Source organism: Leuresthes tenuis, unplaced genomic scaffold, assembly GCF_036924035.1.
Source record: "Leuresthes tenuis unplaced genomic scaffold, fLeuTen1.0.hap1 SCAF_23, whole genome shotgun sequence".
NCBI classification, from domain to species: Eukaryota; Metazoa; Chordata; class Actinopteri; order Atheriniformes; family Atherinopsidae; genus Leuresthes; species Leuresthes tenuis.
In genome coordinates this window covers 18,001,625-18,015,092 of record NW_027325377.1, presented here as the reverse complement: position 1 = coordinate 18,015,092, position 13,468 = coordinate 18,001,625, and the positions used below count along the sequence as shown (strand labels likewise).

The window sequence follows — 13,468 nt, the reverse complement described above, 5'->3', positions numbered from 1 at the left end:
GAATATGGGGATCATTCAGCCTTTTTCACAGTTTTAGCTTCAGCACTTTTATACATCTTCACTCTGCTTGGTGTGAGTGTGGAATTTGTTAGAATGTTTCAGAAATTGTCAGACACATCCCTTCAGTTCTTGTGTTAGATATATTTGGTGAGAGGGTTTCCAAGGGTTATAGGGCTATTTGACAATTGCCTTTGAACTGTACTAGTAGCTAAGAGACTGCTCTCTCTGTTCCCCCTTTTAGGTGTGGAGGTGGCAATCAGGGGAGTGTAAAGTGCTTCAGGGTCACAGAGAGCAAGTCAGAAACTTCTCTCTTCTCCCTGCCTCACCAAACGATTCAAGACTGCTGTCGTGGTCCTTTGATGGTACCGTGAAGGTGAAACTCATCCACTCGCACCACATCGAACAGCAGAGCGAACCAAAGCGTAAATAATCTGTCTCTCCTTTGCTCGCTGCCAGGTGTGGGACACAGAAAATGGCGAGAAACTGCAGGACATCGAGGCTCATCAAGGAGCCATTCTGTCCTGTCATGTCTCGCCGGACAGATGTCTCTTTGCCACCGCCTCTGCTGACAGGACCGCTAAGGTTTAACACTTACACAAACACACATACTCATGAGATGAGATACGTCTATTTGTGCCTCCAGTAACTGCATGACCTATTACACATCAGCGTCTTCTCTCAGAGCTCCTTCTGCACGGATTACCTACGGCATACACACATGGATCTGTTGCTAAGCATGATATCTGAAGTTAAAAGTTTAGCTTAGAGATTAGTGTGCAGCAGATGGCTTTAGGCCCGGTGAGTTACCGACAGGTCAGTCCGTCCTCCTACATGCAACTCGTGGCCCTGCAGGCATGCTGACCATAAATGACCCAGCTCTCTGTCAGGATGTAACTTTTGCCAGGTTTCTGTTTACCCATACCCCTGCGCCTGCCTTTGGCCTGACTTTGGCCTGACTTCGGTCTGAATTGAGTGAGATGCATTTTTCTTCCACTATTTCTTACCCTTCATCCACTGCACTGCATCCACCAGGAACTGTAGTGAACTGTGCTTGCGAATGCATCCTGACTGCTTTTAGGTGGCATTCATTTTTCCGTAGTGTGAGTATGAATATCCATCTGTTTTTCAGCCGTGAATGAGAGTTGTTGTCCCATTATAGATGCAATTCAAAGCTAATCTGTCGGGCATGTTAAGTCACATGATCAAGAGCCACTGCCACAGAGTTTCACTCAGGAATTTACATTTGGTCAGCAGTCAACTTGGCTTCTGTCAACAAATGGTAGAGGGGAGAGATTGTGTGTTTTATGAATTTGGCAAAGACTGTAAAATTCGATGTGTGTATTGTTGGGTTGGTCAGCAGCCAGTCACATAGTCCTTGCTCTCCAGAGCGAGTCAGGGCTTTGCAAACTCAAAGCCACAGCGAAGTCCGTGGTTTCCATCTATCTGGAGGTCAAACCAAAAAGCTTGGCTTTAACTTTCTTTGTGGAGCTCCACAAAAAGAAGAGGAGTGCTCTGTTCTGTTCGTTTTCTTATCCTTCCCACCCTTTTTTTTCCATCTATCCTCTTCTCCTGACCTTCAGATGAATGGAGCTTTGTGTGCAGAGATAGTTAGCTGTCTGCCAAATGAAGCGTCTAATTATGAGCCAAGTTATTTTCTGTGCAACACAGGATGTGACCGGGACGGTGAAGGGACAGATGGGGGTAAAAATAGTAAGAAAGAAAGAGGAAAGGAGTTTAAAAAAGAACAATGGATGAGCGATGGACTGTGGTGAACGTGTGGCAGAGATCACCCAATAACAGACAGCTATTTTCACTTCTATCATCAACATACACAGCACACACTTTGCCATCTGAATCTGCAATTCAGCTTCCCTTATTTCCCTTTTTTCTCTTAGTTGTGGCGCTGCGAGTCCTGGCAGTGCGTCCACATTCTGAGGGGTCACCAAGAGTGTGTTCGAAGCTGCCGATTCTCCTGGGATGGCCAATGCCTCGCAACAGGAGACGACAATGGAGAAATCCGGGTGCGTTTTCACAACATTCAGCCTTCTCTTTGCCTGAGCGTTTTTTTTACTTTGGCCACTGAAACTGTTAAAGTAGAGGGGAATCCAGAGCAGAAAGATTTAGGAGTTTTCCGGGAAAAGAGGGAGTTTGTGGAACGATGGAAATAAATTCTGGGTGTCAACACGCCACGAGAAGCGGTGACGACGCCTTAAGCCATCTAATTTGCCGGACAACGTACAAAAAAAATGACCGCAGACAGCATTCAGTTCCAGAAATTACCTCCTAATTACATGTCATAACTCATTTAGATGAAGTGCTGACTAATACATTATGATTACTTCAGTGTACATAGAAGGAATGCGATAAAGGGGAGGAGGCAGTTCTAAGGAGCGGACTCGGGATGCCAAACTGGATCTCCAAGTTTCAGTCTGAACTGTTTGTGCATAACGTTCATCGAAACTGTGAAGTTAGGCCGTCTTAGAGCAGCAAGCGCTGCTCAGCCTGCAGCGGAAGGTGATGCAGCATCAGTAAATCAAAGGTTAATGTCCTGTGGTGACCTTTGAGCTGAGTGGCTCCATTATTGAGAAAATACTGAATCCATCAGGTCCAGTTACATAAACCGCTCTGAAATCTCACCCCTGTTTCTATGGAAACAAATGTGAGTCAGACATGCTAAGAAATAAATATAGCTGCACATGTGATAAACATAGCAGTTGCATAACAGCTGCAAACAGATATGATGCACTGTACAAGTAATGACTTATTTATAAAGCATTATTTCATTTTCTGTAGTAAATCACGTATCACTTAGTATCTTAGTTCGTTTCTCACCATCTCTTACAGAGCAATATCTGAATGGGTCGGCCTTGTTATATTGTAAGGGTGGATGGAAGACCATAACATTTCTTGCACACCATAATATGTTCGTTAAGGAGCATGTATGATAAAAAACGTATGACTTGCAAAGGGAAGTCCATTGTAAACAACACTGAAAACGTCATTTTTCCACACACTCAGATATCCCAATTTCCAGGAATGACTTTTGTAAACACAAATTTATTCAGCCTGGATGCCAGTACAAAGAGATGTATCTGTTTTATTTCTATATATATGATCAAACTTCCCATTTGGGCAGTTACACAGTGCCTCTTGTGATTTGTTAAAGAGAAAACTGAATTTTCCTTAAAGAAAAATCAGTTTTAAACTACAAATTCTACTCATTGATTTATCGCTCAGGCCTAATATTTACAAGAGATGGGTACCTTAAAGAGGTTGATTATGCCTTTTTTGGTTTTACATGTAAAAGTTCTGCAAAGTCCACACCAAAGAGGAATTATTCTTCCCATTAGCTGTCTTTGAAGTGCACGAAACTCCACGTTTGTAGTCCAGGCTTCTCTTCCCTCACTTGTCTACATCGCCATGAAACACATTTGCAGAGCCTCTAAAAGAATGAGACGACAGCTACGTTGCGGAACACCATTTTGAACAATCCCATGACCAGTCAGAGCAGACCAGGTCTCTTAGGACTGGAGACGGGAGCTAAAATGGAGCAAAACATGCATGTTAGATAAATTGATGATTCTAAATTGACCGTAGAAGTGAGTGTAAGAGTGCATGTTGTTTGCCTCTGTTTAGGCCCTGTGATAGATTGGTGACCTGTCCAGGCTGTTAATGAGCAACATTTTTCAGTTGATGATGTATTATCTGTGGCTGACTTTCCACCACAGCTCTGGAGTGTCAAAGATGGCTCCTTACTGAAGGTTTGTTCCCGGGACAGTAAGGACGGCATGGATTCCCTCCATGGAGGCTGGGTCACAGATCTGCACTTCTCCCCAGACAACTCTCTTCTGGTCTCAACTGGAGGCTACATTAAGGTAAGCTAACACATAATTAAAATTCAGGTGGAAACTCACGTGGAATCAGCGTAGGGATGAAGAAGAAACACAGTTTGGTCTTCAGCATTTGGAATTTAGCTCCTGCAGTGTCCTTTATGCATCAGTTTCCTTTTTGTTGCAGTTAGATAGTCATAAGCTTTTCCTTTTTTCCTCCCCGCTTTTGTTTACCTTCATTAAAAAGCTCATTTTAGAAATTCGACAAAGGAATTGCTAAGCAACACATGTATCCTGCTGTATATAAGTTGGAGAGGTTTACTGGGGCTTTTTTAGGTTTTGCATTTGTTTTCGAGGCCTGTTTGACCCCACAAAAAAAGCATTCTGCGTCTTTTCCTCCCCACTGATAACCTCGGCTATTACTGCACAGCTAATATTTTGTAGGGATGCCTTGTGCTGCACAAACAACTCCGACCTATTAATGCATGACACTGAGAACATAGGATCTTTGAAGCAGAGTAACCAGCCTGCAGGAAAAAGTAGCCAGCTGGAGCGTGACGGTAGGCTTTCCTGGAGAGAAATCCCAATTTTAGTGGATCTAGCTCTCGCTACAGCTGTTATTCCATCACAACCGCAGATCTTTATGTTTGCATATATTAATGAGTCTGTCTTGCCAGCAAACCCTGGATAATTAGGCTTTGTTGGTGCCCACATACTCTAAATCCTGCAGATCAGAACTTTTAATATAAAGAGGGATTAGACCCTCAGAAATCACACCACTGTAACTTTAAGGAAAACACGCCACCGAGTTTGAAATTCCACAAGCAAACTTCTCGCAGTCTGCTTTAGACAGACTAGAAAGTAACACTTTGTTTCTCTTATTTTACCGCGCTTTCTTGTCACAATCTCCACACTCTCTAGTTCTGGAGCTTGGTCGACCAACGCAAGTCTTGGCCCATTGTGAGACGCCTCAGCTGTGTCTCACCTAGCAGTAGCAACACAAGGAAGTGCTCATGAGCTCCGCTCACTTCAAATCTGTTAATGGTACACATTTCCGCTGGGTTTTAGTTGTTTTTATTTGTGCCTCAGACCAGAACCGCTGTGAAACAATCGGAGATGAAAGTTTTATTGCTCTGATTCAGCTGCTTTCTTGTCACACTCTGAGGTCTGTCTCCACACTCCTTCTGGAGCTCTCGATGTGAATGTTTGAGACTGAATGTTGTGTTTACAAACAGTAACAGCTATCCCTGTGGTACAACGTAAAGTTTACAGACTTTTGGAGCTTTTGTGGATATCAAATCTGAGATGAATATAAAAAAAAAGACGATCTGAAATGTTCATATCTGCAAACTCCACCATATATGTAGTCTCAAAAGTACCAATTCCCTATCAGCACTGCTTCTGAGGATGCAATTTCCTCACTTGAACTATGTTTAACCTCTGGTTCCTCTGCGGTTGAACTGAGCAGAGGAAGTGACCCATCTCAAATACCTGGTTCCTGGAAAAGGTTTCAGAAATGCAGCTTTCATGTGTGGGTTTGCATGTTGAGTAGCTTCGTGAGGAAAATTAAAAATTGAACTACGGCTTCTGTTTGTGGCTTTGCTTTCTTATCACCCAGACGACATGATTAATTACTGCATCCAACAGGTTATTTTCAGTACTGCAGAGCTCACAGAGAACAGTAACATTAACATCTAACATAGTAGGAGAAGCAATTGCTAACTTCCAAGCTAGTGGACCTGAAAATAACATTTCAAGTAACATTAAGAATAAAATGAGCATGAGAGAAACTGAGATTTTGCTTTCTTAGGTAAGTCAAGTTAATTCCTTACAGGGTAGCTTAACACACTGCATGAATATTACTTACCTCAGCAGATGTCAGACGGGAAGATTTCCGCTTTCTACTCCAACCTCAACCTCTAACCAGGCTAGTGGTCAACCACTAGATCTTTTTAGTCAAATCAACAAGGCCAAAATGATGCGTTCCTCCAGGTTTGCAGCGAACAATATCCTCCTGTCATTTTGGATCTTTTCCCCATCAATTTTGTTTTACCTAAGATTATGCATAGCGTCTGCGTTGTTCGGAATTATGAAATGTTCACGTGTACGTAAGATGGATGATTGCTGATTGAGAGATTTTTGATGGGTTATCGTCAAAAGCAAGAGAAAGACGGCCTCATTCATCCTCAGCTGGAGGATCACATTAACCGCTCAGTCCCTCAGAGAAAGATATCAATGCCACCTTGTGATGTGACTGGAATAGTGTGCGCCTCTTTGTTACCTTGGCTTTTACAGCAGAAAGGGTCACAAAGCGGGCAGCCTCAGCTGAGCTCTGATTGGCTATTTGTTGAGCAATGATGTAATTCTCCCAGGAGAACGCTCCTGATCGATGAGGCTTTATATCTCATATTACTCCTGATGCTGTGTGTGGGGGGCTGTTGTGTGAGAGTGTGTGTGTGTGTGTGTGAATGTGTGTACGTGGCTTTTGTTTATACCTGCGTGTGTGGGTTGATGGAGATGTTTGTTGATAGCAGCGGATGCTGTTGTTAAGGCTTTTTATAGACAGATGGTCAGTCCACATTGGGATTTCTGGTAGGTTTCTGACAAGATCATAAACCCTGGAAAATTAGTTTAAACGTAATAAAAGCCCACGTGAAGATATTTCGAAACCTCTTTGACTAAAAAAGCATCAAATTGAGCATCACAAGCGTCTTAAGAGCAGCTGAGATTTTTCAGATGATGAATCCAGTTGTGTTCTCTACATCTAAAGATGCCTTCTCCTGGAAGAAGATTGGCTTCCTCAATCCTAACATATCTGACTCAATAAAATCCTTTTGAGTTGGGCTGTATTAACCCCCCCCCCCTCTGCTTTTTTTATTTCTGAACTTTAAAGACACGGCGGCTTCCCTCGGAGCAATAACATTGTGCTCATAAGCTTTATCTTCTGACACATCATGAGGAAGGTTGTAATTATTCTGATAATTAGATCACTCCATTACTCCACTTCATAGACCTTCTTCCTGCTTCAGCGAAGCATGTTAACTTGATGGATCAGTGTGTGGACGTGAGGACAGGTGATGGATTATTCAGCTGGACATCTATGAGAGGCCTTCCTGTCTGGCACAGTAATTACCATGACAGCGTGTGCCTCTTATGACAGATAATATAGCCAACAGAGTAGGAGAGCACAAAGATAATCAAATTGTCTGTCTGTCTTAATGATTATTGCCAGCGTGTCTTCATGCTTGCCTCTCTTGCACTCAAAACACGTCTTCAGTTTCTTGTCAGTAAGTATGTAATTGAAATCATCTCTCATAACTCTGCTCTTCGTTATCTTCATATCTTCTTTTCAGATAAAACAGTGGAAGTGAAATTTCCATATAAATATAAAGCAAGATTACCAGTGTGGTTAACGAGATTATTTCCAAAAAACACATTTTTTTTTTCTTTTTCCCATTGTAATTCTTTTTCTGTCAGTCTTGAGGAAAAGGTTTGGCAGCCTTCTGAACGTCTCCGTAAGGGTATTTGGTTTGCATGCGTCCTCAGCTGGTGTAGGGGAGAGATTTTCATTATGGAGGATCAAAGGGATTGAGTTAGATGTGCATTTGGATCATAGATGTAGACTGATTGATATTGAAGTTTGGCCTGAATACTTTGAAAGCTCAAAATAACGGCTTAGCTGAGGAGAATGTGAAGTATGGGGAATGTTTTCAGAGAAATGAATTTAGACATTTTAAACCGCAGGATTGAACATGAAGGACGGAGTGTCACAACGTAACGAAACAATTTTTAATCAGCTGCAGCATTTATTTCAAATTAACAATGTAACTGCATAATAATGATTGATCATTGATAAATAACTTCTACATTTTCCCTGGAAGTGCAGCAGGCTACGGGGCCATATTGTTGTGAATTCGATTCAACTCAATTCAGTTCAATTCAATTCAACAGTTCTTTATTAATCCACAAAGGGAAATACTATTGCTGCAGTATTAGTTATAATTAATGATGTGCTATTGTAATAGATAGATAACAAAATACAATATAAATCGGCTGATGAGCATGTAGAAAGTGTAGCGGAGAGGAAGGTGTGGTAGAAATCTTCAGAGGTCACGAACAACTCAGCTGTGCACATGCAGCATTGGCAGGTAAAACGAGTGAACTCTCAGTGGACAACATGGACAGGAACCTGATATTTCTGTGTTCTCATCAGGGGTCCAAGCTCGTCCATTTATTGCCAGCGATCACACACTCCTGATGATGATCAAGGGAAGTTCTGGTTTGAACTTCCCTCTCTTTTTTGCTCAGTTTTGTCAGTGCATCTCCTCTCCAACTCATCTCGATTTGGTTTCTTGTTCCAGGCATTACTTGGGCTTTGGAAGCTGTGTTTTCACAGAAAAAGACTCAAGAAGACACAAAGAAAGACACAGCATGTCCAGAGCTGCTGCAGCAGGCTGCCTGCCTCTTGGGTGGCACCATTCTGCTAACCCCAACCCCTAATAATTATGTCACTCGAAACCTTAAAATAAAATGCAAATAAAGTCCAACTGTAAAAGATTTGGTCCCCCTTTATGCATCAGCTGCAGCTACAAGTTTTAAAAAAGCCCTGCTATGCTCCACGGTGTGGTTTCATACCACATAAGTGCATGAGCATAAGTTGTCAGTCAGACCCACACCTTGCATATCATGGGAGGGTTTTAAAAACCTAAGATGGCTCCAAGCCAAACTTGAGGCTTCGGGATGGTTGTCTGTTCCTCATATGCAGTTTATGGCTGTTAGCAGCTCACTTGGCATAAGAAATAATAAATCATTTATTCGCTGCAACCTTATAAGTTCCACTTTTTGTCCAACAAACAGATGCCATGTAAGCCACTCGTGAATCATTTGAATGTAGTACGAGGTTTTTTTTTTACCGGAAAGCCACTGAAGTGGATCAACTGTCTGGCACTTGATATCTTAAGTGGGAAAAATCAATAGGACTTTCATTGTCAGGGTCAGACACAATAGCTCCTCCTGCTTTGCAATGCCATTCAGATATTGTATGAAACATGATTGGCGCACTCAAGTACACGACACTCGCTTGTTTCAGTTTAGGGAGAACAGCAGAGAAAAACAGGTCTATACAATGTGTTCATGCTTCCAAGGTTGGAGAGAAATAACAGCTTTAAATGTTTTCTGATGCAAGATTTTGACATGAAAATGTGACAAACACAAATCCTTTTAAGCATTTTTTTGTGTGATAGCCAACTAAATGCCCATAACGTAGACCCTTTGATATTCTCTGCTTACTCGGAGATCCACACTGTTCAGATGAGGTAATGAGAACGCTCAAATCGCTGTGACTGTGTTCTTGAAAGACTGTTGGTGCTTTATTGCAGCCAAGGCGCAACGCTGTTCTTCTTATCAGATTCAGTGGAGGCTTTCCAGCCACGAGATCCTCTCTGATCACAGCTCTGAGCATCAGAAGCCCTTCCACAGTGCGACTCGGCATCTTGCTGTTGCTGCTAAGCAGAATGATGTTGTTACTGGTCTGATAAGAGCCCGGCGAGTGACAGCGGGTGATATCCCCCATGGCTCTCGCTCAGATGACTGGTTGATGTGATGCAACGTGAGGCCTGTAGCATGAGGAGTTCTCATTGTTTGCCTCTTTCTATTTGTCTCTTTGGCTCCCTGTGTGGAAGGAGGTTTTCTTAAGTCGTCTCTGTCAGTGCATCTCTTTTTTTTTTTCCTTTTTCTTATGCGTCTCAGCCTTTCTTGTTCTCACTGTGTGTTTTATGACTCCCTCCTTCTCTGTATGATTGGGTGAATTGTGTTAGTGTAATTAAAAGCAGCAGGCCATTGCATGGGGGTGTGTGCTTGTGTAATTCCCTGTTGTGAGAAGGCACCGTCGTAGTGTTTAATTAAATGCTTCTTATGCTCCTTATCATCAGTTTTTTTTCGATCTACAACAAGCAAAATGAAATCCCGGTTGTGTCGGTGCATTCGATTGTAAAAACATAGCTGTCTGCAAGAGAAAATGTGTGTGTTTTGGTTTGTGTGTGTTCGATTGGGATGTAGTGGTGCAGTCCACCCCTCTGAGAGAGGCTGTTACATCCTACACTGACTCACATCATTCGTCCTGGCTCCCTGTGCTCTGGGTCCTGCTGTACCTGTCTCACGCCTGGCCTTGACACACACCAAGCCCAAGAACACACACGCACAAACTCTCCGAACGACAACAAGACCATCCGTCACAGTACCGCTGTCCGAGAGGGAGGCGCAGGTGTGAAAAGGCTCATTCTGACCGCATGAGCACAGCCCCAAATAATTCACACCGTCACGTCACAAACAAATCAAATTCACTCAAATGTCTCCCGTTATGTACTGACGCAGATTTCTGTGGCTGTGCCTGGTTTTTAAATTAAGAGCAGTCAGATTCAAAGGAGTGTTGATGAGAAAGGCTGTCACATTCAGCCTTAATCAGTAACTCTGGGCGCTCTCGGGTTTTGTCTGATTTCACGAAGCCAGACGTCAAAAGGCAGGCTGAGGAGCCACCTCATCAGCAGGGACGTGAGACTTGCTCTGTCTGGTTAATCCGTCTAAATCAGTTGGCTCAAACTCGTTTGAGTTTTTCGAATGTTCTCAAGTTCTTTGTAATTACTGTAAATTGATGGTTGGAATCTTTGTTAGGATGGAACCCACAGTTTGCCGCGAGCCCCTTGAGTATGAATCTGGAGTGAAACTGTTTCCTCTGCGTCCATCTTCCCTAAAATCCTTTGGCTTTTTCATCACAGGTTCACATATCTGCAACATTTAAGCGCCGCCCTGACCAAGAAGGACAACTATGGCGATAGCTGTAGAAGAAGTCCACACCACTACTGTCACAACAATAATTATGGCAAACAGCGTCTTTGAAGTCTCCTTCAGAATGATTAGTTGAATGATAAAAGAAAACTGACATCCAGTCATAACACAGACCGATCACGCTCTTTTCCCCTTGGTGCTGAAAGATGGACAGCTCAAAGGTTGCAGTTCACACATTGTCTTATTTCCATTCATATTCTTCTCACTAAGTAGAGATGAAAGCTTAATCACATACGTTATTAATGTTGTGTTTGCCATTTTTGACTGCTTCTTTTGAGTGAGCTAACTAAGGATCGGGAACACTTTTCCTTTCAAATCACTCTTAATTATAGAATACAACAGCATTAGAATACGCTGCTCAGCCAGCATGCATGCAGTGATGCAGAGCGACACGGATGTTCTGCACAAATGTTTGATGCACAAGCGGTGGAGTGTGAAAATCCACAATATGACGTTTGCTCAAACCACTTAAGTCAGTGCAGTTACATGCACAGTTCCCTTTACTGGCTTTTTGATTGGACCACCAACCTTGTCCTAGTGTACACGCTCGGAAAGGGAATCGAGTTATCAACCGAGGACACTGGACTGTGCGAGAACAAGACATTCTGCTGCTTCTAACTTTCTCTATGGGAGGTCATTGTATATGTACATGTATGCGAGTCAAAGTGGATAAAAGCATGAACTGCGAGTGGTCCCTACGTCACCTTCTTATTGGGTAAAGAAGGCCCCACGAGCTTCCAGCGTTAATGTGCCTTTAACAGTGCAAAAGGAAGGTTTGTCACACAGGTATGTTGTAGTTTCTGCCGAAAACACATGCCTTACGGCTAAATGCAGTCCCACTTTTTCTCCTCCTGTCTGTCTTGCGCACAGTCATGCACACGCCCACGCCTTTACACTCTTGTAACACTCACACGCACTTCCAAACATTGTATGCCCAGATGGATGGGAGTGTTTAAGATGACATTTCTCCCCTGCCATCCCTGTTGTCAGATTTCACCTATCAGACGAGTCTGTGATGGAAGAGAAAGAGAGAAACACAATTTCCCCTTATCTCATCTTCTTACACTCGCATCACTTTTATTCCCTGCTTCTCTGTCTTGAGTTCCCACAAGGCCTGTTCTTCCTGTCTTTGTTATCTCGCCGTTTCACACTTTCAAGTCTTCTTTCTTCCTGCTGTCATTTTCACTGTTTGTCCACTTTGGCGAGCTTTAAATTTGAATCTTGCTTCTTGTGCTGTTGATTCTTCACACTCCTGCATGGAGGTGTCTTACATGATCCTTTTTTTTTAATAAAAATCCATTTCTGAATGCTGCGGATTGCTTTAAAACCATCTCTGTCTTGGCTGCCTTCTCAGCCTGAGCCATGATTATAAGCCTCGTATCATCACTCTAAGTAAGACTCAAAGCAACGTGTGGTAGCAGGGAGTCGAGATGAAATGAAGGCGGTTGAAGGTTGTCTTGACCTTCACTCAAGAGACAGTTGATGGATAGAGAACCTGACAAAGATTAAGAGAAAGGTGAGGAGCAGCGTGAGCAAAAATGAAAAAAAAGACAAAGTAGAGCATAAATGCCTCACCTTTCTGAGTGATGGACAATCTAGTCCAGATCTAGTATGAGACTGACTGAGCCATGAGTAGATGTGAGTTAGTTTGTGATGCACTGACATGGAAAAATAACAGAAAAAGCTGCCATTCGGTCGAGAATCGAGGTAATTTCTGTAACACATGCTCATAGCAAAATTTGAAAAGCATTTATCCTTATGTGCCGCCATTGTGTTTGCAGGATATATTCAGAAATACAAAGGAATTCCAGTGTAGTCACAAATTTGATTTGCCTTAGAACTTGAAGTCTGGCCTGAAGTTTCGGGCCTAAGAATGTGCATAACAAAAGTATGTCTGGTGTTGCTTTAACAGCTGCTGTCAGCTGATCCTTGATGGAAAATGTTGAACTGCAACACGGGTACTATAATGAAATCTCAGAACTGCTTATTCTACTGTTGTTATAGTTGTCTCCAGCGTTTCAGTCCCTAAAGATTCTGCACAGCACTTACCTTGTATGGAGATGTGTTTGAATGGGTGTTTAAATGGGAATAGAGGTTAGGAGAGAAGAGAGGAATAATAGAGAGAGAGAGAGGATGAGGAATTCGGGGCTGGATCGGACTACTTCTGCGTCAGCTTGGGCTCTACCTCCCCCTGCTTCCACTCCTAGGTGGGAACAGGTAATATGTCCGTAATGTGCAACCAGTAAAATGCAGCAATTTGCATTTAGCCCTCAGATTTCATTAGAAAAGCTCTCCTTCTCTCCCCAGTTACTAATGCTTTACCAAATAGACTGATGTTAAGAAAATGAATGCAAATCTGACACTCAAACTTGAGTTTGAAAGCAATCCTTAATGCTTCTTCTGAAAATATCATTAAAACCTTTATTTATCGGCACTGCGTTGGTTGAAATACAGCCTCTGTGTTCTTTGTTACCCGACCACAAACTAAGTGCAATAAATGCCACAAAATGAAGTGCTTGGCCTGTAAGTACATTGAGCCACTTCTTTATTAAAAGCTGAGACCTTTTTGGCTTCTTGGGAGGCAGCTGACTTTTCTGCTTTCTCGTTGCATTATTCGGTTAAAGTGCTTTGAAGACTATTTGCAACAGCAACTGAGTTTCTTCTCGAGGTTTATTTCATCTCTGTGTAACACTTGAATACAGTGAGTCTTTTAAGTTGTGTCGCAACAGAAATGAAAGTAATCTGGGGGTATTAAAGCTTCTGCAGGTTGGTCGCACCCTCTGGCTTTTACTTTG

General features: G+C 42.6%; 1 protein-coding gene across 2 annotated transcripts in view; it reads left to right on the top strand.

The window, feature by feature from the left end:
* The window catches only part of apaf1 (apoptotic peptidase activating factor 1), a 36,190-nt gene that overhangs the window by 15,205 nt on the left and 7,517 nt on the right, over positions 1 to 13,468 (top strand). For both annotated transcript variants that reach the window (XM_072377501.1, XM_072377502.1), the window contains 4 exons: positions 242 to 373; positions 457 to 582; positions 1,896 to 2,021; positions 3,729 to 3,875. In XM_072377501.1, the coding sequence (XP_072233602.1) occupies positions 242 to 373; positions 457 to 582; positions 1,896 to 2,021; positions 3,729 to 3,875 (531 nt within the window). The remainder of the gene's footprint in view (positions 1 to 241; positions 374 to 456; positions 583 to 1,895; positions 2,022 to 3,728; positions 3,876 to 13,468) is intronic.